Source organism: Dermacentor variabilis, chromosome 6 (genome assembly GCF_050947875.1).
Source record: "Dermacentor variabilis isolate Ectoservices chromosome 6, ASM5094787v1, whole genome shotgun sequence".
NCBI lineage: Eukaryota > Metazoa > Arthropoda > Arachnida > Ixodida > Ixodidae > Dermacentor > Dermacentor variabilis.
The window spans coordinates 118,761,121-118,787,817 of record NC_134573.1 but is presented as its reverse complement, the minus strand read 5'-3'; the positions used below and the strand labels follow the sequence as shown (position 1 = coordinate 118,787,817).

Sequence of the window (26,697 nt, the reverse complement as noted above, 5' to 3'; positions counted from 1 at the left end):
CACACACGCTAGAGCACGGCGCATAAAAGGCAGGAATCTGTGCGCGCCCACTGCGGAGTTCAATACGTCTCCTGCTCGGCCGCAATCGCTATAACTGTTCAGAAGTAGCGCGCTCTGATCATTCAAACCCGCCGTGGTTGCTCAGTGGCTATGGTGTTCGGCTGCTGAGCACGAGGTCGCGGGATCGAATCCCGGCCACGGCGGCCGCATTTCGATGGGGGCGAAATGCGAAAACACCCGTGTACTTAGATTTAGGTGCACGTTAAAGAACCCCAGGTGGTCGAAATTTCCGCAGTCCCCCACTCCGGCGTGCCTCATAATCAGAAAGTGGTTTTGGCACGTAAAACCCCACAGTTTAATTTTTTTTATCATTCAAAAAAGACACAGAAAGCAGTAAAACATACTAGTGTTCTGCAATATAGAAGTTGTTCGGCTTTATTTTACTTTACTATCGAGAAAGTGGCTTACCGGGTTGCACCGAAAGTAACACTGAAATTTATATCACTAACACTTTTAACGCTTGCACGTGTGATTAGAGTCTTGGATTTCATTTTTAGGCCACGTGCCAATAACAAAGTGTGGGCAACGAGGGAAGGTTTTTCACGTCCACATTTGAGAGAGGACAGTTTAAAAAAAAAAGGTAACAATCCACCCCCGACTGCATTGCTTGCATCAGTTGCCAGCGGCCACTAAAAAAATTACCGACGATTACGTTACTTCCTAATGCGAAATTTGAGCGCAGCAAGTAAGCTGTTTCACCTTTTCGATAGATTGAGGCAAAGAAATCGAGCAACACATGTATGCGCTATCACAGAATTTTTTCTTTATTTTTCACACGTATTCCTTTAACAAAGACTCCACTAACAGTTCTTGACAGTCATGAAGGAAGCTTTGTGGTCGGAGAAATAGACTGATATATGTTCGACTTGGTACACCAATGCTTGATTCTCAAAGACGAGATCTATACAAGTGCCTCGCGAGGTTGTCACAGCCGTGGGACGCGTTACGAGCGAGAGGAACGGGATGTTCTCCCGCATAAGTGTTAGGAAATTGCTGTTTGTCTTTATGTCAAGCCGCCACCGATCTGGCTCTCTGATTGCCACCGCACAGGGCGAACGGCAGCGGCAATTTCGGCTCGGGCGGTGCACATATACACATCCGCCGCCACCGATCTGGCTCTCTGATTGCCACCGCACAGGGGTTGCATTGGAGGAGGAGCGATGAAAGGAATTAAGTTCGAGCCGGCGCTTTGACAACCGGAGACTCGCAGGAAGAGGGGGGAGGGGGGCGGCGTGTACACCCAGCGGCAAACGATAGGGGCAGAAGCGCGCGCAGCAAGCGGACAACACGATAAAGGGAGGAGGGAAGAGATAGCAGCGACTGACTGATGCCGCTGACGCCGATAGTGAGTCAACCCCAGCTGCGGAGTTGGTTTCAGGGACAACGAATAACCGGCGCGTCGGCAACTGAAGAGCACCCTATCCGCCACACAAGAAAAGGGGGGGGGGACCCTTTCCTCCTCTTTCTGCATGGCGGCGACGGTGTTCTATGCAGTCACGTTATCTTGACTCTCTAGCGGCGTCAGCGGCATCCAGCGGTATCAGTCGGTCGCTGCTAGCGCTGGGGGGATGAAAGGGGGGCGGAGCTGGTTACGAGGCCGACGACGACGCGAAACCCAGGAACGGACGCCAAAGAGCTGCGCTCTAAAAGATATATATTTATCGTTTTAATAGTCTTATACACTTTCGCTCTCGTTCAATCGCCAGTTTCAAGGCTAATCACTGGTCTGGAATAATGTCTATGGAATAACCATCATCAATTCGGTGCCTCGTTGGTATTATGCTGTTGCCTGCTAGACCCGCCGCGGCCGCTCGGTGGCTAGGCGTGGAACTGCTGAGCTCGAGGTTGCTGGTTCGACCTCGGCCGCGGCGGCAATATTACGACGGGGGCGAAATGCAGAAGCGCTCGTGTACTTAAGGCATTTGCGCGTTCAAGAACCCTCAGTGGTGAAACTTGATTCCAATTGACTCGTAATCCGATCGTGGTGTTGCTCGTAAAACTCCAGAAATTAGCTGTTGCTCGCCAGCTCAAGTTATGCGTCACCTGCACTGATAAAACAAAACAGTTGAGCGCAGTAGATGCTATCCCTATTTCGTCAACTCTACGTAATTTCGCTAAGCGCTACCGAAGGACGTAATGAGCCGACCCCGTTAAAGTTATGACTGCACCATGTTTGCTTACCATTTATTTTAACTTCAAGTAATGTCATAAATTCAAAAAGAACTTCTTGGACTAGCTCGTGTGTAGTGTGTGCTTAAAGTAGGATTGAACACACGTCCGATGCACAAGAGAGGCAGCGAAATGGAACAAGCGCTCGTCTTCCCTGTTTCCTCATCTCACTTGCTTTCATGCTGCAGAGCGTGTTCACGTCAACCTAGTTTTCTGAGTTTAAAGCGTGCTCACACGTTGCAAGTATTATCTAAGTGACGTGAAGACGCTGGTTAAGATCGAGTGTTATTTCTGAGAATTATACCATGATCAGCAGAGCTGAAACAGCAACTTGTCACCTTTAAAAATGGCAATCATGTAAACTGACTGCGAAACAAGGTCTTTATGCGTGTTTCTGTGTTTATTTCTTTTTTTATCGCTTTCTAGACTGCACAGAAGCTAGCTAATACCTGCCAATGATGGCGCATATGGTCTTTGAAAATACGAACTGAGCGTGACAAACAAAAGCTTTCACCTTTCGAAGCCTCGCGTTGACCATACGACTTACGATCTTATTTAACGTTAGTCCAGCTATACCTATGCCATTTCAGAAAATGAATATTCTGGACACATATAAGAAGCTTATAAATAGCAAACGATAACTTCGGGCAGCGTGAACGCTTTAAGGGCTCCCCTTTTACAACGAAGAATGACAAAAATTGAGGTCGTTCTCGGTTTACTGCTTAACTTGATCGTATATCTATCTCACTGCTATTCTCTATAAAAAAAAAGCAAGTTGGCCGCCACAGCTGCAAGCGACCGCTATAGTTAGAAAACGGTCCCGTCGACGACATCGATGAAAGGCTCGGCGAGATAAAAGCTCGAAAAGTAGGCCGCGATACCCAGGCCGATCGAGAACGGCAACGCAGGCAGCGGCTTCTGAAAATACACCAGCAGGGAGAGGGTGAGCAGGATTCCCACGATTACGGCCACGTAGCAGGCGATCACCGTCAGCGCGGTGCCGTGTCGCGACGCCTTCCCCACGAGCACGCTGTAGAAGATGAAGTCTCCCAGGCCCATCTTCATTCCCTGGTTGCCCGACACATCGTCCCCCGATTCCCGCTCTGCCTGGCGCCGTTCATCTCGGCGCCGGTGGGCTCTGCCGTGATGGCGGCACCTGTGAACGCCAGTGGTGGGAGCCAACAGCGGTGACGGGGCGTCCTCCCTGTCTGCGGCACCGCCTTCGTCGCGGTACTGGTGCGGCCGTGCCGCGTGCGACTCTCCGCGATTCTCCGGGACGACAGAACCGGCGGCCGCAGAATTCGGAGTCGACCCGGTGGAGGTCTTCGCATCGAACTCGTTCCGACATTCTCGCGCCTTATCAGTCGAGCCGGGCGGATCGTTGGCTTCCTTTGGATCGCTAAATCGGAGCAAGTTGTCTTCTTTCTTCGGCGAAGCCGTCGAGTCCGCGCGCTCCCGGAACGCTGAGGCCAACCGCGAGTCGTCCGCAGCCTCCTCGAGGCAGGAGCGAAGCGAAACCGCAGCTTTGCTCGTGCGATCGGCGCACTCGGAAGTCAGCGTTCCCCTCCGATTTGGAGGATCGGACGTCGAATCTGTGGGTAGGAGCTCCTTGTCGGCGAGCGAGTGATTCGAGCCGGCAGCAATGTCGCGGGACGAGCGGGCGCCGCGCGTCAGGCTCGCCGAGCGACCGCCGATGGCGTAGCACCACGCGGAGGAAGTGGAGAACACGAGAGCCGGGAAGAGCGGCTCGTTTCGCTCCTTGGCCGTCTCGAGCAGGATCCGGAGCGGGCCCAGGACGCAGAGCACCGCGAATATGTCCCACACGGAAACGAGCACCAAGAGGATCCACGACGTCCACTCGGGGAAGGACTCCTCCAGTGCCACGGCCATGAGCACAGATATGTACACGAGGTAGCCCTGCTGCATCAGGAACGGCCCGTCGTGGTACAGCGACGTGATGCCGGTCACGCCCACGTTCCATATGAACAGCGAACACGTCAGGTGGTCCAGCGGCGCGTTGAAGTAAAAGGCCAGTCGGCCCAGGTAATAGTAGCCCGTCAGGAAGAGCAGCACGCCGCTTCCAGTTATCATCCAGGCCTGCATATGCGCACAAATAACGAACAAATACTCGGGAACAGTGAGTGACCGCTTAGGACTGCGTTGTATGCTTCATTAACCGATCTTAAAAAAAAAAAAAAGCTTCAACGTCGCGTTAAATGTTTCTCATGCGTCGACGGTATTGAAAATCGTATCTTCGCTATTACGATATATGTAGTTATTACGAACCCCTTTAACGTATACAAAGTACCCCTCGTGGTGGTTTAGCGGGTATGGTGTTGCGCTGCTAAGCACGAGGTCGCGGGTTCGAGTCGCGGCCGTGGTAGGCGAAATGCAAAAACGTCCGTGTCCCGTACATTGGGGGCACTCCAAAGATCTCCTGGTGCTTAAAATTTATCCGGAGTTCCCTCACTACGGCGTGCCTCATAATCAAATCAGTGTCTTGGGACGTAAAACCCCAGATGTAAAACCCCAGGATTCAGTTCAACGCATAGAAAGCGGTTCCTAAAGCATGTGTTGAGGATTGTAAACACACCAAAACAAACATTCAGGCGATCTGGCATTATACGTCGTACTTTGTACCGAATCCTTGAAGTCTCCTACAGCACGTAACAGGACGTTGATAATTTACATTTGACCAAGAATATGACCAGCAGCTTGACAGTTGGTAAACTTCATGTGTTCCGGAATGGCTGCGCACACTGATGCACGTTAATTAAGGAATAGGGAAAGGGATCTATGCTGGTAACTATGGAAACTCAGCGAACGCTATCCCGACGCGTTGCATCACGTGTGCTCGCCTTGATGATGTTGTAGTGGCCCCTCTTGTATAGCAGCACCAAGGCGCAGTTGACGATCACGATCATCACGAGGAAGCTGAAGGCATTCCCGAAGGAGTTCATAAGCACGACGGTCTCCGCGCCAGCGTCCTCCGGAAAGCGAATGTAGCCCATCTGCAGGTAGTCGTTGTGGCTCTGCTGGAGGACGCGCGTCAGCACGCTCACGCTCAGCATGCATATGGAGACGGCCACGATGAGCGTGATGACCTGAGACATCAGGGCGGCAGAGTTAGTAACCCTTCACTGGCACACAGTTGTACTGTTTGCCAACACTTGACACTTACAAGCTACGCTTAACACTTAACACTCCTCAACACTTAAACTCCTCAACACTTAAAAGCTACGCGGTTTCGGTGCCACCCGTTCCGTAATCGTCTTACTGGAAATGTGCCAGTGGATTGCAGCGATTAATCTTGAAGACATTACGCACCTTTGAGTTTTAATTTTGTCCTATCAACATGACTAGTTGGCCAGTTACCTTCTGTGCGCGCGTGTACCCAAGGCATTCGTGTAATGAAAGTGTGGATGCGAGTAACGTTCTTGGCAGGAAAATATCCGGCATACTGTGTGACAGAAACAGAAAATGCCTACAGAATAATGACTATTGTGTTGAGGGAAAGAATTTCACGCTGTAAGGAGTAGCGTCTTCAATTATGATAGCTGCAAACAGGGCCTACGTAAAACCAGTGACCGCCGCTTCACTTCCCACTAAGCGGTGCTTTGTTCCACTGATTCGCTGTCGTGTGCTCCAGCTGAGATCCCGAGCCGAGCCATTACCGGTTGACATTTCCGACAGAAGCGTCCCGAATCAGTTATCTTGGAGCGCAGCTCTTAGGTGCCCGTTCCTGGGGTGAACGTCGACGTCCCTCGTCATCGAGCGAACGAGCGCGGCGAAGGATGAAAGAGCGAACGCGGAGCGCAGCCGATGAAAGACGGCGATAGCGAAGAGAGCCCGAGGAGGAAACCGGAGGAGGAGGGTACGGCGAAAGCGTGAGAAGAAAAGCGTAGCGCTGCGCAAGACGAGCCTTGCGTCGGCGACGGCTATAAGATGGCGCCAGCCAGCGTCCTCTGTTCACCGATGACGCTGCATGAGCGGAGGTCTGCGTGCGGCGGCTGCTGCTAATCGCGCCCACGCGTCACCCAGGCGCTGCCTCCCACGATCTGCCAATTAGCGAGGCAGTGGCGCCACACTTCGCTCTGGTTGCAACGTGTCGCACGAGCCAGATTGTCCGCGCCAGTCAAATATCGCGAAAATAAAACACGTATGCTCCCTAATACTCCCTAATGCGCTCAAATTTCGCGTTAGGAAGTATCGTAATCGTCGTTGAATTTCTTAGTATGACCTGTGCAACGTTAAGAAATTAGGATGTGGAATTATTGGTTTGATAGTAAACGCCGGTAGTTGATATTCTATAGCCAAGATTAAAAGGAAAAAGTAGAAGAGGCCAGACCATGAAATTCGCAGATCAGGAAAGCGGCATAGCATGGTCGTCATGACAGGAGAACTGATGTCGGAATGAAGGGAAAGTTATTGCATTAGTCAATCCATATAATCTGGCTAGAAGCAATCATACAATTTACTAGCTAACTTGATGATGGAATGCGGGTAACAGGAAGGCACTACAAGACAAAGGGAAAGGATGCAGGGGCATGCAGCAGCGAACTCACTCAGCCAGGAAGCTTAGTGACGGACAAGTCGCCCGTCCCTGTACCCCCTTCACCTCCCCACTTTCGCGTCAAGCACTTCGGCCGCCCCTAGGGGCAGGCATACCTGGCGCATAAGGTGCTCGTACAGCTGCCGCAGAAGTTGTCGGACTTGCTCCACGTCAATTTCGGTCATGGCCAAGGGAGCGGGGACAGCGGGCGAGGACAACCCAGGAGTCCCTTCTGGTGCCTCCGCTGCCTCCACATCCTCCGCTTTTTCGACGCTTCCCGACATTCCGTACTGGAGACTGGCGCAAGACGCTGGCGAATAGCTTCTGGCTTTCTTAACCTTCTTTATCTTCTTGCCTCCCGATGACGCCGCTTGATGATGACAGCGACTGCAGTTACCATGATGGAAATAGTGGGGGGAAAAAAGTAGGAACATGTCTGTCATTATGGTAGCGCGTAAAAATCTCGGAACTGGTCAACTAATCGTGATGTTTGTGCACTATTGAGTTTGTTGCGCTTCTTTCTTATCTAGGGTGTTACCGACGATTATCAGTCCGAGAAAATAAGTCAGCTCCTCGCATCTCCCCTTCTTTTGCCTTTTCAGCAGTGAAGAGCAGGTTGTGCCGCTACGACAATGGCAGATGCCCACCGAGGGGCATGAGCCCCTCGTGGGCTTAGTTAGAGTACATTTAAATGTAAAAGAAAGGAAACCCAAGTTAACAAGCGTGGGATGAGCTTACAGCAATGAGAAATAGCAGTGCCGTCGCCTCTGGAGTTCTTCAAGCACAGCTTTAGCAGTCGTTTCATGCACATCCTTTCTATTTTTTCTTTCGTCCGTGATAACTAGACCAGAAACGTAATATTCTCGACTACGAGCACTGTGCGTTCGAAGTCGTCGCTGTAGCCTGTGGCCAGCGAAGACGACGACAACAGCGCCGCGTATACGATTTTCTCGCTTGCTTGCTTGACAGACACACTCATTCGTGGCGCTTACCCACTATACGGGAGATTGGCCAAGAAGTCAGCGGTGAGAGGTTAAAGGGAGGGGGAGAGAGAAAAACCTAAACTGAAACGTAAATCAGGGTGAATTAAAACGTTTATGATGATTAGGAAATAGATTTACCTGGCAGATTTAGAAATAAGGATGTTTGTAATTATGTATAAGCAGCAAATTTTCGGGGGGGGGGGGGGGGGGGGGGGGTTTGGTGGTATTATTAGAATAATTTCGAACACACAGTCGGAAACTTAAGGAGCTATCCGATCATTGATTTCAAGAATTAACGTGATAGCCTTCTTGTGTCATAGAGATAGTCGCAAATGGCCACGCAGTTGTTCGTGCGGCTAAAGCCCAATGAAGAAGCCCCGGAGTGGATATTTTGAGTAATTAAAGAAATACCCAATTTTCGGAATGAAAATTTGGATTTCTTCCTCTGATATGTGAGTCGACGGCATGCTAGTAGGAAGTGATAAATGCTTCCAGGTTCCTGGTAGGTAGGACACAGAGGCGACGGTGCCAGACCAGGCCTGCATATAGGTAAAAATTTGAATGGTGTGATGCGGCAGCGTAATTTTGTTATAGAGATTTCTAATTTTCGTACGAGACGCCATTTATTATTCTATGAAAAGGGCAAATGATTAAATTCCAATGTTTGGATTTTCAGTTTTGTAGAATCTTGGAAAGATAAAGTTTTCTAAACCTAGCCGCAATGACAAAAGCATAAGTAGGCATAATTAACATAAATGGCCCATCAAGAGATATCCTCGCAAGTGTGTCTGTCATTTCATGTAAGAATATAGCGCGATGGCCTGGAACCCACACCAATCGCACCAGGCTTAAGTTTGGAGGGTTTACTAACTTAAATGTATTGGCTACAGTACTGCCTGAAGATGAAGTGAGTGATGTGCACACTGACAGTGAATCAGTCACTATAACCACAGTTGAATAATTTAAAGGAAGTTTTCGAAGAGCTACGATAACGGCTGGTAGTTCAGCCATAAATATCGGTGTGCAATCCGGAAGGCGTTGTAGAGTCGCTCTGATTGTTCGTGTTCTTAAGTGTCACGAATCGGCCACGTGCTTTGTGTATAGAGAGGGGGTTCACTTCCCCCTATGTCAGCCGGGCGACAGTTGCTGTGTTATGTGGGGTCACAGGCACCGCGCTGTGTTGGGTGACGCGTCGCGGCAGGCGCCAGGTGGGCGAGTGCCGATTCCGGGAAGTCGGCATTGTGCGCACGGTGTTGGCAGTCCGCCGACGGTCACACGAGTCCACACAGACCAGCCTTGAAAGGGACCGCTGTACAAGGTATTGTGGGTCTGGCCCCCGAGTGCCTGACTAATTGGAGGCGCCGCCGAGGTTAAGAAGGGCTTAGCAACTCTGACCCCGTGCCGCATGCAGTGAGCATGGACCTAATCTTCTACGCGTCCGGAACGCAATCGCCAGCCTTGTTGTTGGGTGCGACTGCCTGTGTGGTGTCGAAGGCCAGCTTACAGTACACGCTGTAGGAATGCGGTGCACACGTAAAGAGTGCATTCGGACGACGGCGTCTTGGAAACACGCACTCGGAGAACTTTGTCTTGTAGACAATAAGTTTGAAGGACAAGGAGGGCCATCAGTTTCCCACGCGGACAAACTTTGAGTACGGCCGCACTACGTGGTATCGATGCCCCTGCTTCCGAGACAGTTGCGGCCCAGAGACGCCCTTGGGATTTGAGGCGGCCTAGCGATAACTTGTTCTGGCCTGGCGTGTTTTGCTGAGCCCGTCACTAACTACGAAGAAATGAGAGGGCATCGGAGTTTTAGGGAAGAAGGAAAAGAGCTTTGTTTTCCAATATGTTTATTTTGAAGAGTAAGCCCATCCCTGTGGGTTGTGGCTTAACAAACGGTTGACTCTAATTGGCAACTGAACCTGTGGGACGGGCCAACGGCCCTACCGCCTTTTTTTTCTTTGTGTAATCGGGCTATAAAAATCGGGACGACATGCTGTCCCTCAGACTTGGCTGAAATCAGGATTGCTGATAGATCAGTGAGCCTCCGTACTATGTACGTTAAAACGAGCCTGGGCTCTAACAGTACTTGAGACAGTCGAAGAGTGAGACTTTGTTTCTCAATTGTTCAAGTTTGTAATGTATTTGTTTTACCTGCCATGTATATAGAAAAGTTTACCTATAAATATTTCTTCTACATCTGATCTCATCGCTTCCTGCCTGCGTTTGATCAACAACTGCTGATCATCGTCCGAGAAGCTTCAAGTTCCAGCGGTGAAGCGAGGACAGAGAACGAACGAAACTTTACTGGCGTAATGGATAAGTCCAGCGTAGTGACGCGCAGAAAATATCCACACCCGCTTTCTCCTCACTCATCGACGCATCAGTTGCGATCAGATGATCTATTCCCAATTGCATTGAAGGGTCTTGTAGCATGCCGTTTAAACATGTAGTGGGCAGGCGTTTGACATTAAATGGAAATATATAACCAAATTCAATCTTTATACAGTAAACTCTCAGTCGTACGAACGTCGGTTTATGGAATATTTCAGAATAACGAACTTTTTGAAAATCCCCGGCAGTTTTCTTATAGATTCTATGCAAAAATGTTTCATTTAAACGAATTTCGGAACAGTCAATATTTCAGTTTAACGAACTTGCTCAGAGGACCAAGGCTTGCACTGCACTGCATTGCAGGCGCAACCAATGCCCACCCTCATCAAAAAGCCGCTCAAGCGGCAATGTAACGTCGCTGGCGCTAGAGCGCCCCTGAGGCAAAGCGGCCTCGCGGAAAACGAACGGCAGCGAGGCATGGCCTCCGAGATCACCCGCACAAAACGAGAAAGCACGCAATCTCGGAGACCATAAACAAAGCAACATCGCTGGCGCTTACAACGCCGCCAGAGCGAAGCGGCGATCTGTCACATCACAAACCACGTGGTGTGTGTTTCTTTCCGACCGGCTAGTCGTGACATGGTCGTCTCTTTCTTTCCAGTCTCGTCGGTTCCGCGTGTGCGCACAAGCGACCCACGTGGTGTGTTTTTCATTGATATGTACAAATTTCATTTCACACATTTCTAGCACTATGGATGCCATGTCTTTTGCTCCATGAATTGCACTTCAAACTTTTGACTCTGTATGCCATGTCTTATGTTGGTCTAGTGAATGTTCAGTTTAGTGAACCTTCAGTTAAGTGAACTATTTCCTTCTATCCCTTGAAGTTCACTCAAGTGAGAGTTCACTGTATTAGGCAAGGGCTTGTCTGTGCAAATGATCTTGCGCTTGCACTAACGTTTAGCCGGTCTATCTCAGGTTGTACAAACAAAACTTGAGCTCTGTGTAAGTGTGACCAATGCTCGCCGAAAAATGCCCTCATTTCACTAATATATACAAATTGTGATCGTCTCAAATAAGATTCATAAATGTTTAAATATGTTTTTACTGTTAGAATGCGGAATCGACAGGGAAGAGTAAGCAGTCGTGCTTGTTGATATAAAACATTGTTAGCAACAAATTTTGGCAAACAAAGACAAATCCGAAGACCCTCCCGCTCTAGGAGAACCAAGGTGTTACTCTCGTATGCTGGCCCACCAGAGAATAGCCCGCACCCAAATTACAGTATTGGTCGAAAGCACACGCAACAAATCATTCTTCAAGCAACAACACGTTTGCTGCACTATTTCGTTTTCTTCATCGTCACTGTTGTCTTTTCTTGTAAATTTCGTATGCTCTGAATCACTGAATCAAAATTATTTTTCTTTTATTTCCGTATTTCATTGGTCTAATTAGTCAACTACACATTACTCTTTCGGTTCCAGCTTCCACCTTTTCGTCTCATTCCACTAATCACCGTAGTTATTCTGTTCCTTCCGACCACACGTTTCTTGGCTAATCTCCCATTGTGCGTACACGTCATGCTTTAACTTTTCGTCTCATTCCACTAATCACCGTAGTTATTGTGTTCCTTCCGACCACACGTTTCTTGGCTAATCTCCCATTGTGCGTACACGTCATGTTTTAGACTAATCATCATTATCACTACAGTCATTGTTATACTGAGCATGCGCAGCCGACGGACAGAAGAAGAAGAGCTTCTTAAAGAGAGAGACGACGCCTCCACGTTTTCCAAGACGGCCGATAAGACATGGAGACGCGCCCACTAGTTCCAGCGGAAGTAGCGAATGGTAAGTGCCGACAGCGACCATGAAAAGCGGCATCTAAGACAAACCCGGCCTTCGATAATTTCTTTCCTCGTTTTTTAGGAGCCGGAACGCCCCTCGCGTCTTTAATCTTTCATGATTTAGGGTCGTGGCAACGGCGGGCGAACATCTCCCATAGTCTGCGAAGGCGTTGCAAACGCAGCTAGTCCAGTTCAAACGTACGGGTCGAGAGCGACAACGAAGTATTGGCTGATGTAGCCAGTCGTAATAGCTGATTTATCTTTCACCTGCGTGACACCTGCGTGACATGTAAGTGTGTCCAGGAGGTTCTGTACAATCCGCAAGGGAAAGTTTCACGTTGTTCGTATACAAGTACGTGCTTGTCGATAGTGATAGAGTAGGCGCAGTCCGCAAGGCACCGTTGTATACACTCAGTTGCAGGTGCTCGTGCAGCAAAAGTCGTTCGCTGAAAGCGACACCTGGCAGGCCTACACTTACTTCGGACGATGGCGTTATATCACTGCAAGCGATACAACGACTGAGCGTAATTTCTTGAAACCCACTGTCACCAAAGGTGTTTATCAACCTCCGAATTTCTGCCGATTCCAGCTTAGTGCAGGATGTGGAAATGTTAGGTAGGATAAACGGCAGTTATCATAGATTAAATAGGTCTAAGATTTTTCTCCATTTGGAGAGATAAATATCGAGATTAGGCAGGAATAAATATACCAACCTAGACGCAGCAAGGGTAAAAGTAGACAATTTCAAGCTGCTTCTCGCAAACAGATATTCATCTTTAGAACAAGAGAGGTATTACATTTCGGCCGCTGCTGATTGGCTGGGGCCGCTCGCCTCCTCGTCGTTCGTGCAGCTGCATCCAATCAGCAGCGGCCGAAATGGACAGCTGGGTGGACTCTTGCAGAATACCCCCCCCCTCCCGGAAGATGAAGAAAACATAGAGGTAACGAATGAAACCATAACTAGGCTCATTTCAAAAGCAGCAATTGGAGTGGGATGCAAGGCACCAAAACAACCAGTAGGTAAGCTCTCCCAGTAACAAAGGACCTATCAAAGAAACGAAAAAGCATGAAAGTGTCCAACTCAAGAGATCATGTAGAAAACGCTAAATTGTCGAAGCTGATAAACAAGAAGAAATCAAACGATATTCGCCATTCTAACGTCGGAAAGATTGAGGAAGAAATAAAAAATGGTCGCAGCATGAGATCAGTAATCGGAAAACTTGGCATAGGACAGAGCAAGATGTATGCAGTGAAAGATAAGCAGCGTAATATCATCAACAATTTCGGTGATATAATAAAAGCAGCAGAATAATTCATATTTACCTTTACAGTACCTAGAAGAGCCATGCAATCTTCATTTGAAGTACTGGTGAAGAGGATACAGAGGCTCCTTCTATAAGTAGCGATGAATTTAGAAGGGCCTTGCAAGACATGTCCCGAAGATAATCGGCAGTAGAAGATAGAATAACAGTCCATTTAGTCAAAGATAAAGGAGATGCTCTGCTTGAAAGCTTGTGTCCCTTTATACGCAACGCCTCACGACTTCAAGTATACCAGAGAGCTGGAAGAATGCCAATATTATACTCATCTTTCAGAACGGATACGTTAAAAAATTGAATAAATATAGGCCCATTGGCTTTATTTCAGTATTGTCTAAAATATTCATTAAGGTGATTTCTAATAGAATCAGGACAACACTTGACTTCGATCAACCAAGAGAATAGCCTGGCTTCAGGAAGGGATATTCGACATTAGGTCACATCCACGTCATCAATCAGGTAATTAGGAAATGTGTAGCGTACAATCAACCTATCTATTTTTTCGCTTACCATATTGAAAATGTGTGAACGCCGTATATGTATGTTTACTGAATGTATGCGCGAATATCTTGTTGTTTTCGTTAACCTTTTTGCTACGGTAAATTTGCTCATGGCACAGTTATTACGTATGTTTGCGAAAGATGGCATTGGCTGTACGGGCAAGGCCCGTGGTGCCAACGTTATTGTTGGCTCTCAGCACGCTCCCAGCATCCCTCTTTAGACGCAAATAAGGTCGAGTTGAAGAAGTTATCGATCCCGTACTACAGCTCTCATGCGTTACGGCGACCTACCTGCCCATACTTGCATGTATTCTTTCTCGGCGATAGCGATAAACTTTGTTTATCGGTTACTCCAGCCAAGGCCTTTTTCGTCACAAAGCTGCTTGAAGTGGCGCGTTCGCTATAAGAGGAGTTTCACTACGTGCGCAATGGGCGCGGCCGCTTCTTCTGTGAAGGTGTCGTCCAGGAGCGCCCCGCGGCTACAGCGCCGCGTCTGCGCTCGGCGCTCAAGCCTAGCCCGCTTCCAATGCCGCCTCCTGCGCCGGCCCAGGTGCCGGTGGCATCCGCAGCCGCTGGGGCCGTGCGGGACGCGGTGGGCGTGGCTACGACCGCGGTGGGCGTGGCCACGACCGCGGCGTCGAGCGCCGTCCAAGCCGCGGCGTCCACGATCGGGTACCTCTCAACGTTCAAGACCGCCGGTGGCCAGCAACTGGCGCAGCCGGGGTCACCGCAGCCCGCGGAAGGCGATCGCAGGTGCGGCGCTATCCCTCGCTTGTACTGAATTTCACGGATTATGCTCGGTGGCAATATAAGAACACAAGTTCCGTCTACAGAACCATGCTGTAGCGGTGATTCGACGCTCCGAAATATATAGTTCCCAACAGACGGCGCTATTGAAACAAGTGGGCAACTACGCGTTGACCTGGTGGAAATGGTTTTATTTATATACATAGTTCCCTGGCGCATCTATACAGCGACGAATTCGTCACTGCGTTCTTACGTTGTCCCCAACTGTGTATAGTCACGAGAATCTGACTTCTGTCGGCAAAGTTCGTTTCGATTGATTCAGAGGAATACTAATACGAGCATTTCTTTTATAACATAGCAAATATTTATTTATTTATTTATTTATTTATTTATTTATTTAGATATACATCAATGTTCCAATCGGAACATTGAGTGATGGGGAGGAATTACAGCAAAATTACATAAAGCATAAACAGGAAAAAATAAACGTTGTTAAGGACCACAAAATTTCTATACAATACTTAACACACAACTTTACGAGAAGTGAGTGCACAAATTCTCGCGGAATGTTTCACGGTTAGTGACGGTGACAAGGCTGTCAGGAAGATAATTCCGGAGTGCAATGGCTTGTGGCAACGCTGAGGAATTAAAAGCTTTCATTCTACCAAATATTCGCTTGAGACTGAGATGATTACGAAGACGCCTAGAAGTACGTAGTTCGGTTACAAGGGGCAATTCGTGTTATGTTGTGCCGTGAATGTATTTGTGTATCAGACATAACAATGCGATTTTTCTGCGGGTACATAATGCTTTAAGGGATAAGCCTACTTTAATTCCAGTGACACTAGAGTACCGGTCGTAGCTAGATGAAATGAATCTGGCGGCTCTGTCTGGAGTTTGCCCTGGACCAACTGTACTGCGCCCAAGAAATCTGAGTTAATGAGTCTTGCCCTGCTACATAACATTGCTGGACTTATATTTTCCGAACTCTGTGCGAATGTTCCATAGCTTAAACGTTCGGTACCATGCACGCTCAACACGATTCACCCAACACTGCATTCCACCTGGCTAACTGGTCAACTATCCACTCGAATCTCTCTTCTACTACAAGCTCTTATTCAGCACGTCCGTAAACTGCTCGGCGAGGTCTGGCAGGTAACGACACATCTCAAAGCAAAAGCTCCGGATTAGGTTCCAAATTGAGGGTTTATTCCGTCCTTCTCTCCATTTCAAACCCCAGCTTCACTGAAAAATACTGAAAAATAAAGTGGGTGGCAGTGCCGTCCCTCGGTAGAACGGGACACAACGTCAACTGCACTCCATGGCGATTCTTGAGAGAAAGTTTTGTATCCATGGACGCTTTCGGCGTCTACTCGCATGCGCATCAGGGGGTGTTTCTCAACTCATCGAAGGAATAATAGAGAAGTGCTACTGAGGCACGATGTCTTCTTTAATTTAAGGGCAATGCGGTACTTTGTTCAGTGTATCAGTGAAGAGCTTTCAGTATAACGTCTGTGAATACGGAGTTGGGACTAAGCGTTTGTAGGAGCTGATATCATCTTTAGCCTGTAGCCACATATGGTAATCACCTTGCTAGAGATCTCCGGTAGCGATGTTGCTTGATTTGGGACCCTCCACGCAGACCGCCACATTGGCGGGTACCATAGCGCCCAACCGACCGGGGTGTTTCACTCTGTTCGCTCCATCCACAGGAGCTCCAGGGGGCATTCTGACAACGCAGGGGAAAGGTCCAAACCAGTTTCTCGCTCGCGTCGCCTTTCCCCTCTTCCACTCTCCTTCCGTGTATATGCACCCTCTGAACCCCCTCCCGACGCGGCGTGCAAAACAGGAGCAGCAGCAGCTGCACCGGCAGCACTAGTGGAAAACTATCAAGAGGCAAAGCTTCGCTACCCGCCGTGGTTGCTCAGTGGCTATGGTGTTAGGCTGCTGAGCACGAGGTCGCGGTATCGAATCCCGGCCACGGCGGCCGCATTTCGATGGGGGTGAAAACACCCGTGTACTTAGATTTATGTGCACGTTAAAGAACCACAGGTGGTCGAAATTTCCGGGGTCCTCCACTACGGCGTGCCTCATAATCAGAAAGTGGTTTTGGCACGTAAAACCCCATAATTTATTTCTTTTTTTAAAGCTTCGCTTTAAACGCTGTGCGTGCCGTAGTGAAAGAACACTTGCAAGCGTAGCTCTCACAATACGATTCATCAGCGGTAGCATTTCCAGTATGTATAAATTCGGATGTTCAGAAGTGCGGGCAGGAATCGTAAAGTTTTCTGTGCCTAGCAGCAGAGATAACAAGACATCGCTATGAGACGAAAGCATTGTGGAAAAGTTTCTATGCTTCAGGCACCGACTTAGCGTGCGACATGACTGCATGTTTCACGCGCCGACAACCAGCCACTTGGAACGAATTCTTTGGACTGCACCAGCTTCAGGATGTTAATTTCCAAAGTGTCCGACGAAAGCAATTATCGTTCCAGGTACTTCTTTAAGAAACCGCTGTTTTATGCATTGCAGCACAAAAGTAACTGGAACACCAATGCATTTGGACGGACACTGCGAAAATTAATATCTCGGAACTTGTGCTATCCAGAGAATTCGTTCCGTGTGGATACGCCGCGCAGACTCAGCGGCTATAATTCGTAGATTGAAATATGTGGCGTAAAAGAATGAATTAAAACTGTAATTAGCGTAATTACGTTACTTATGGAATTAATCATTTTTATTTCTCGTAGAAGTAATGGCCGCCTCATGGAGTAATTTAGATCAAGGGTTATAATTGTATTCTCTGTCACATGCAATTTCTAAAAAGAATTGGTGCAGCCTCCCCCCCACCCCCAAAAAAAAAAGAAGACATCCTGTATGTGTCTTTTGTCGAAATCAAGTGTCGGAAGTCAGCGATGGTGTGTGTTCTCGACTGCTGTCCTCGTCCTCCGTCGCTCCGTTCAAAGTTCGACCTGATAAATCTCTCCTCGCGCGCGATCTCTCCGCCGACACCTGTCGACTTCTTCTTCTCCTTCTTCTTCTTCTTCTTCTTCTTCATCATCATCATCATCATCATCATCGTCATCATTTATTTTCCCTTAAGGACCCCGATGAGGCATTACATAAGGGGGGAAGGGTGTGGCAGCGGGAAACATTACAGGGCGCGATCGGTATAGACGTGCTCTTCCAATGCGCCTTACATGCCGCGCGTTCTCGAAACCTGCGCACAGGCTACCGTCGCCCACCGACTCGGAAGCCTCCACCAAGTCGACCACGCTGACAGCCAGGGACAAGCGAAAGTGGGACGCTCTGCGCGCGGTCGGCAACCCCATGCAGACGATGTGCATGGTGTCCAGCGTGCTGTGCGCGCTGCTCCTGCTCGGCGTGCTGGGTTACATGCTGCTGCACGCACCTGCCAGATACAGAGCGGGCGCCGCACAGGTGCACAGGCCGACGGTGACCGCCGACCCCGACGAGACGACCCAGCCGGACGTCGTGTTGCTGCCCGCTCGCGAAACCGGGATGTTCAGTGTCACCGGTAGTGTCACGTCCTCTACGAGCACAACGACGGAGAACCAAGCCATGAGAAACGGAACTAGAGAGGGCGCAGGGAACTCTCACGAGTTCCCCTCAACCGTGCAGAACACGAGTGTTGTGCAGGGCTTGGGAATGTCACAGCCTCTAGGGGGAAAACAACCGGACTAAAGTGTTATTTTCCTCAATATACTTTCGCTATATAGTTTCGAATTTCGCCAATGTATATCACTTGCTATCGCCTATACTTAATTGGTATTTGATCTGTGCTGCACTTCTTGCTTTGTTCTTTGTTTTCATTTTGCAATGAGTATATAGCACTCGTCTATAATAAAATTAGCCTTTTTTGTTCTTCGGCTTATGTCCCAATCCAAAGTCGCGCCGTGACATGTTGACTCAGGGACCAGGTCGAGCTAATACAAGAAACTGTCCAACGCCCTTCTTATAGAGGGGAAACAAGTAAAATGTCGCCGTTTCGCCGGAAAAGCGAGGCATCGATTGCGATAGCAAATTAGTGGACAGCTATACGAAGTAGGGATAGCAGTTTTATTGGCCGTATACGCGTAAACTTGTAACCATAAGCGTACTAACTAAATTGACAGTTATGGTGTCACGCGGGAACAAGCAAACATGAACACATGTAACTAGATGACTGCGGAAACGCGCAGTCATAACGTTGGAGTGACGAAGCGCGGGAGCAGCAGTGAGCGCATTGACCTTCGCGATGCCTCTCGCATCAACGCGAACTAAGCCGCGAAACCACAGCCCAGCACGGACTCTACTCGTCACAGATAGCTTTCAAGATACAGCGGCCCGGGCGAGAGTGCGCGGCCGCCCGGGCAACGCTTCCACCTTCAATACGCCCGGAGCCTTGCGTGTGACGGAAGACGGCGCGCTTCCTCCCCGCTTTCCTCCCTTCAGTGCGCGAAACTGAGCCGCCATCGCCGGCTCACCCTCGCACGCTTTCACTCGCACACGCAGCATGAGGCGCTCAGTGACGATTTTATCGTCACTCCAATAACACGTGAAGGCGAAAGCCTGCTGCACACGTGATAATGCATTAAGTTGTACGATCGGAGGGGTGAGACTTCCTGCAAGACATAACGAGCCCCAGTGTGCAGTAAACGTACTGCGCTGTAGGGCGACCCCCTTAACGACACATATGCAAGTGCCTAATACCGAACTGTTCTTCCTTTCTTTCCGTCGTTCTTTTTTTCATTCATATTCAGCCATCGCTTCTTCGCTTGCTTACTGGGGTATGAGCCATCCCCGACGATATATTTTACTTCTCTGGACCAGACACCGCTTATCTCGAGTATGAGCCATTGCAACGAGCTACTTGATTAAGGCTATCGCCTTAATAAGTTCTGAGGTTTTACGTGCCAGAACCACGTTCTGATTTTGATAAACGCCATAGCAGGACACTCTGAATTAATTTTGACCACATGCAGTTCCTTAACGTGCACACAATGCACGGTACACGGGCGCTTTTGCATTCCGCCTCCATCGCAATGTGGCTGCCTCGGCCGCGATTCGATCCAGCGACTTCGTGCATAGTAGCGTAAAGCCAAAGCCACTAAGCAACCACGCCGGGTAAACTACATGCCGGTGAAAATAATAATAATATATGGGGTTTTACGTGCCAAAACCACTTTCTGATTATGAGGCACGCCGTAGTGGAGGACTCCGGAAATTTAGACCACCTGGGGTTCTTTGACGTGCACCTAAATCTAAGTACACGGGTGCTTTCGCCCCCATCGAAATGCGGCCGCCGTGGCCGGGATTCGATCCCGCGACCTCGTGCTCAGCAGCCTAACACCATAGCCACTGAGCAACCACGGAGGGTGCCGGTAAAAAGTAATAATTTGATTCAGTTTTGTTGCAGGATAGTGTGGAAAGAGGGTGAGAGCGTGCGTGCGTGCATGCGCGATAACATTAAATTCTGGGGTTTTACGTTTTTGCATTTCACCCTCATCGAAATGCGGCCGCCGCTGCCGGAATTCGATCCCGCGCCTTTGGGCTTAGTAGCGCAACGCCATAGCCAATACACCACCATGGCGGGAGGGGCGAAAGAGAAGGGGGGGAGGGGGTTGCGCGCATGTGTTTGTGATGATCTTATGCAAAGAAAGAAAGAAAGTCGCAGATTCGCCCGAAAGGCGAACCATCTATTGCGATAGCAAATTAGAGGACAGCTGTACAAATTAAGGATAGTACATTTATCAGCCCATTAAACTTGTAAACACAGGTACACTAAATTAAGAAGCATGATGTCACGCACGCACACGTGAACAAGAACATATCATACTCGATGACCGCAGGAACTCGCTGTCAAAATGCTGGAGTGAGGAAGTGCGGCAGCAGCAGCGAGCGAATTGATCTTCGTGCTGCGTCTCGCATCAACTGGAACTAAGTCGCGAAAACACAGCGCACCGGCAGACTCAGACCCCATCGCATATGGTTTTCAAGATACAGTGACCCCGGAGGACAGGCGTAGCCCCTCGGGCCGCCCAGAGTAGAAATCCTCTCCCACCCCGCACTACCACCGGAGCCTTGCGCGCGACGGAAGACGGCGCGCTTCTTCCCCAATTTCCTCGCTTGCGTGGGCGAGATAGAACCGTGATCGCCGGTTCACCCTCGCATGCTTCCACTCGCACATACAGCATACCGCGCGCGGTGACGATACGGAACTTCACGGCGACACCAACGGCATAAATGCGCCTAGAGTGTCCACACAATTGCTATCGCAATAAAAATTGGCGGATCCAACGCACATGTAAGAATCAGTGATAAGCGAAGCCTTCTTTGATGTTTACTGAAATGCCTTTACTTCTTCACGCGATCGCATATACTTCCAACACTCCTCGCTCAATGCACGCTCTGGCACCATTTTGTTGCCCTGACGTCTTTCTCCACACTGTGGACAGGGGCACGGCGGAAGAGGCTACTATCGCCCTAGCCATCGTACACGCTTCAACCATACCGGCACCGGATCGACCCATCACAGTAGTCAATAGTTCACAGACCGCCTGCAGGACTTTGGCACAAGGGATGGTAACACCCTACACACACCGCATCCTTACGTCATTACGCCCCACAGCGTTACACAGGGTACGTATCGTCTAGACGCCTGGACACGCCTCTCTCCGTGGTAATGAACGCGCTAATGCGGTAACCCGAGAGCTCGCTCACGAGGCGCCATTGGAAGAAGTGTCAAACCCGGACGATGCACCGACACAGCCACTGAACTACATTGAAACTGTACAACATTACACAGACAGCAGTAGATGATGATGATGATGATGAAAAGCTTTATTTATCCCTCTTTAAAGGGAAGGGGGCAAGCAGGAGACACTTTCCTTTCCCCCACATATTTCCCTTAACCGAGAAGATGCCGTCGCGTGGCGACAGCTTCAAACTAATTAATTTCCCTGTCTCTTTTATCTTCACCTCTGCACCCCACACAATATCCCTCATGTTGTCCCTACTGTGGAGCAAAGCCCACAGTATATCATTGCACCTGGGAGTGCCCACACCTTCCGGGTTACTACGCAATTCCTTCAACTTCACCTTCATCCCTGGGAGACTGCGCTGACCATCTTAGACCTGCAAGAGCAGCGACGGCTGATCCGGCGGGCACGTGGAGTGGCGCGAGCCACTGGGGCTCTGAACTAAGGGCTCCACCCTACGAGGAAGTCACCCCATCTCAGAAATAAATTGTTTCTCTCTATATATATACCTACACTGGGCTGCTTCTGTTGCCGACTTCACTTTTCTGCAGCCAGCTACTTCAATTTTATATTGCCCATTTCTTCCCGTCTTGCCTCTTTTTCTGCTTGCCTGATGGCCCACATACCCAGTGGCACATAACCATTCCGAGGGATTGGCCAAGAATGTTCACATACCTTGTGTGGCTCAAGTTGTACACTCGCCAATTCAGCAGCAGCCAGCACCTTCAATGCGGAAGGAAGAGCAAAAGAAAGCTTCACCTAAAAGTCTTCTGGATTCAAACCTTGATTTGTTAGTCGCAATTTTGAAAACAGTTCCAGTTCAATATAGTCCCAGTTCAACATAGTTCTATTGTAGGCGCGTTCTAATCCTGGAAGCTGTAGAAGATGAAGAAGAAGAAGAAGGACGCGCAACCTGTCTCCTCCGGCCACTGCTTTTGAGATCCCAGTTTTTGTGAACTCTACAGGCTCTAACCATTCATCACGCTTGGCAAGGCTAGACGCTATGGCCACGCCTAGTAATGGAGCGACAGCAGAACCAGTGGAAGGTAGGAGGAATCGTGCTACTCAAACGTAGAGATAACTCTAAGGTATTCGGGAACTGAACAGACGTATAGATGAGTGGGTGAGTGAGAGAATGTGCAGAAAACTACAGTAATGAGGAATACTTGTTTGGTAGGTGAAGATTAGGAACATTAGCTACGAATCCTCAGAAGGAGCGAAAGAGAACATTCACTTAGGCCAACTATAAAAATAGCGAACGCTATAGTCGCGAGAAACGAGAACAAAAGTTGCGAATAGCGCATTTCACCGAAACTCCCAAGTCATGACTGCGTAACTGTGCTCCCTCAGCGTAACTTATTATAATGCCGAAAATCGAAAGCTAAATAAAGGGCGTGAAAGGAGCTGAGGGCTTCACCCACAGTCATACAAGCGATAATGAAAGGAAGCGATGACAAAAGTGACAGGAGCGAGTTCCTCACCTTCACTAGAACGCGAAAATATTCGATAGAGGGATGACAGGGCTCGAACGCGTGTAGATGGCATTCTAGTTAAGGAGGGTGATGAAGTATTGGAAACAGATGGTCCATTAAGATAGCAAATTTGGTGCGAAGGAAAAGAAAATGCAATCTATGGCTGCTTATCGAGAAGTAGATAGCGCGACGAAATTGAGAAATTCACGCGTCCAGCTAGCGCCTACGGGCAAATGGTGCAATAACCACTCAATACAAGAGAAGGCACACACACAAAACCGTAGCGTTCTGCGTAACTATATGTGTTATCTTTTCTGTCGCGTGGCTATCGCGTGATCTGTTGGCAAGTGCGCGATACCAACGCACCCAATCTTCAACATTGCCACGCCTAGTGCTTATTCAGCTTAATCATCATGTCGCAATAGCTTTAGTTCATTTTAAACTCAGCCGACAAAGCTTCCACGCATCGCCTATATTAATGCCGGTGTGTTTCGTGAAACTTGCTGTCCAAACTGAAGCCACGGTTCTGATCCTGCTGCGGGTCAACTCCTTAGCAATGAAAGCTGCAGTATACTGCAGCCTTGAGCCCTTTCGAGGCCCCACAACTTGTCAAACGAAGTAAATAGCAGCTGTGACATACATCTGTGTGTTCTTTTCTTTAAATTTGTATCTCTGTGATGGCACTAATTACGTTCACAAAAGCGCACGTGATCAGTCTTTCTGTGACTCGCTTGTCGCGAATGAAGCGATCGGCGCCGCGCGACTGGTGCAGCCAGCAATCGAACAGGATGGTACCACCCTGTCATGTGACGCCGACCTAGTCGTCTGTGTCTACCTCGTCCTCCTCCTCTCTTCGGCCACCGCGCTCCTCCTCCTCTTTCACCTATTTAAGTTATTTCCCTACGCCCACAAGTTGTCTAACGCTATCTGATCCCGGCTGTTTTCTATGATGACCCCAAATGCCCAGAACTCGTGAAGGAACCGTATTACGCAATCGCATTAAAGGCGCAGTTGACTTACCTATAGGGTGTACACTTTCTGAGCCCTTTGCGGTATAGAACTTCAATCTCTCATTCCTCGCAGCCAGCGCGCCCATTACGGGCCCTCCCCACCTGCGCCCGGCGCTGAAGCCTTCGCCGGCGGCCTCGCCTCCATATCCGCTCCAGAGGTCCACAGTATCAACGGCCGCACTGCCGGTGAAGGCTGCCATCGCCGTAGCCACGACGGCGGCTTCGACCGCAGCGCACGCTGCTGTCTCAGCGGCCGCATCTCTCGAGACTTTGGCGATGCTCAAAAGGAACTCCCCAGGCGGTCGCCAAGGCACGTCCCAGGCAGGAGGCGATCAAAGGTTAGGACGTGGCGGAGACATTCTGCACGGAGGGCTTTTACAGTGTCATAGCGCGTCACAGTGACTTTAACCTGAGACAGCGACGCGATCGTAGAATCGCGACTTCCCTGGCGCCAAGCGCCAGATCATGAAACCAGCAGCAAGTGCACCTCAAAGAAAACGCTTGCATGCGCAAGCCAAACGACTTGTACTAGTCCTTCTGTCCTTCCTTGTCCTTCGACATCGATGTATACTAACCTTCGCCTTGCTCAGGCACTTCCTTGCTGCGAAACGCCTCATGGCAAGGGAAGCGTGGACGGCCTTCCCTGACTGCAGGAGGCACACGGGAGGGCGAGGTCCCACTAGGACTGTCCTGAAGACAAGGCCTTAGGCTGCGTTTTCGCAGACTGCGACATCGTAAAGAAACAGAGAGCTGACCGTACGCCAGAATGCCTATTTTTCTCGGCATGCTTCTTCCCTGCTCTCGCCCGCAGTCCGAACGCCGAAGCCCAAATGCGTTCTTCGGTGTTCGGTGAGAGCCGAACACACAACCTCCGCATCTCACGTGTCTTGCGCTACCAATTCTGCTACAGCGACGGCTACCGATCCGTCTACTAACTTGGGTATTTATGTTTTACTATATCTAGCCCTGGGGAGCGTTAGCCAGCGCCACTCAAAGCCATGGCGGGCGAATGTGGAACATCCCTTTTTTGCCCGATGGCGTCACGTAACACCTAAACTTAGGAGAGCAGTCACATGGCTAAAAAGCCTTCGTATGCTACCTAATGACATCATGGATGCCATATTCAAGACCCCCGCTATGAATGAAGGAGGGAAGAAGGGAAACCAAAGGGCTCGACTTTTGTTAATCATGACCATAGAAAACCAACAATGAAGCCAAAGAAAGCATCGGGTAAATTAGCTGTAGTTGAAATGGAAATTTAGAAAACAATGAGTTTTTGGCTCCAACGTACCGACGACAAATTATCTTTTTTCCAGTTTCATATCCCTTTTCTTTATTATTTTGTACATTCCCATTTCAACTACAGATAGTTTCCCCGATGAGAACACACACACACACACACACACACACCATATATATATATATATATATATATATATATATATATGGTGGAACCGAATCATGATATGACTAATAAAAATCGGGTCCCTCGGTTAACCCCCTTTCTTCTCGTTTATTACATAACGAGGGTCTCGAATCCGGCAACATTGATGCCTTTAGGTAGCATATGTGGGTTTATTGACCGGTTGCCTTCACCCAAAAAGATCACGTTCTCGTGACGCCTGCGGCAAAAAGGACGTTCCACGTCCGCCGCCAAGGTCTGTGAGTGGTGGCGCTGGATAACGCTCCCAGGGTTCGACTAGGACACATGAAGACCCAAGAAAGTGGGTGGGGAAACGGCGCCGCGGCAGCTCAATTGGTAGAGCATCGCACGCGAAATTCCAAGGTTGTGGGTTCGGTTCCCACCTGCGGCAAGTTGTTTTTTCATCCACTTCAATTTCCGGTAATTTATCGTGTCTTTATTTTTTGCCCCTATGTTGTCCTTGGTGTCAGTGTTTGTTGGCTTCTCATGATATGACTATATCTTTATTTATTTGCGTGTGTGTTCTTCTTAGCTCTCTCCCATACAGTTATTTCCAATCTTTGGCAATCCTAATGCTAACGCATTGAAACGCTTCAGGTGGTTACGCCTGAATACGTATCAGTCCTGACATTCATTTCATCATTACGAACACACCTTCATGTAGCCGTCGTCAACGCACGCAGGCAGGTAGAGCCCGATCCGCCCGCCGACTTACGCTCGAGCCGCCCATCGCCGCGAGCCGCACCGCACGCTTGCGGTCGCGCGAGAAATTGCACGTATCCAGCATTTGTGCACAAATTACCATTTACAGTGAGTGCACAGTGTATACCTTACACATTGTAAACCGAAATTTGTGCACAAGTGTTTGATATGTGCAATATTTCGCGCGACCGCACGCGTGCGGTGCGCCTAGCGGCGATAGGCGGCTCGAGCGTAAATCGGCCCTAAGCCGCCAACGTATTCGCCCTGCGAGAAGCGCAAGTGGAAAGCGCTGCGTACCTTCGGAAACCCCGTGCAGAGCGCGTGCGTGGCACTTGTCCTCTGCGCGCTCCTCGTCATCGGCGTGCTGGGATACCTGCTGCTGTTCACACAGGCCGAAGCCGGGGTGGGCGGTGCCCGCAAGCGCTTGCCAAGCTTGCCGGCCAGACCCAACATCACCGCCGATGCCGACACGACGACCGAGGCAGCGCTGATCGTCCTGCCTACACCAGGTGGCGCCACTGACAACGCCAGAGGTGGCGACCGAAACAACGCAGCGCGCAACGGCAGTGCCGAAGGTGCCTCCACAATCAGCTGACGAGTCGCCACTTGGAAGGCGCCACCACCAAATAGAGATTTGTTCTGGGGACAAGTCGACGCTTTATTTCTCGCTTTGTATATGCTATCACTGCATTTTGATCGTTATTAAAAAAACACGCATTTACCTATTGGCCTCGTACGTGGACAGTAACGTCCTCACAGTAATCGGCAGTCCTCGCAGGTAAGCGTAAATTTTTAAGGCGAAGCTTTCTTTGATTGCCT

The 26,697-nt window shown here is 49.4% G+C and overlaps 2 protein-coding genes across 2 annotated transcripts; one reads left to right on the top strand and one right to left on the bottom strand.

Moving 5' to 3' along the window:
• Window positions 1-3,036: 3,036 nt before the first annotated feature.
• On the bottom strand, window positions 3,037-7,065 carry LOC142586270 (presenilin-1-like). Its single transcript, XM_075697517.1, has 3 exons — window positions 6,898-7,065; window positions 5,088-5,333; window positions 3,037-4,326 (listed from the first exon to the last, which is right to left on the bottom strand). Exons 1-3 carry the CDS (start codon window positions 7,063-7,065, stop codon window positions 3,037-3,039), a joined length of 1,704 nt encoding a protein of 567 aa, XP_075553632.1.
• Window positions 7,066-22,179: 15,114 nt separating this feature from the next.
• Window positions 22,180-26,369, top strand: LOC142586268 (uncharacterized). Its single transcript, XM_075697516.1, has 3 exons — window positions 22,180-22,317; window positions 23,827-24,091; window positions 26,270-26,369. Exons 1-3 carry the CDS (start codon window positions 22,275-22,277, stop codon window positions 26,367-26,369), a joined length of 408 nt encoding a protein of 135 aa, XP_075553631.1. The 5' UTR covers window positions 22,180-22,274.
• Window positions 26,370-26,697: the final 328 nt, after the last annotated feature.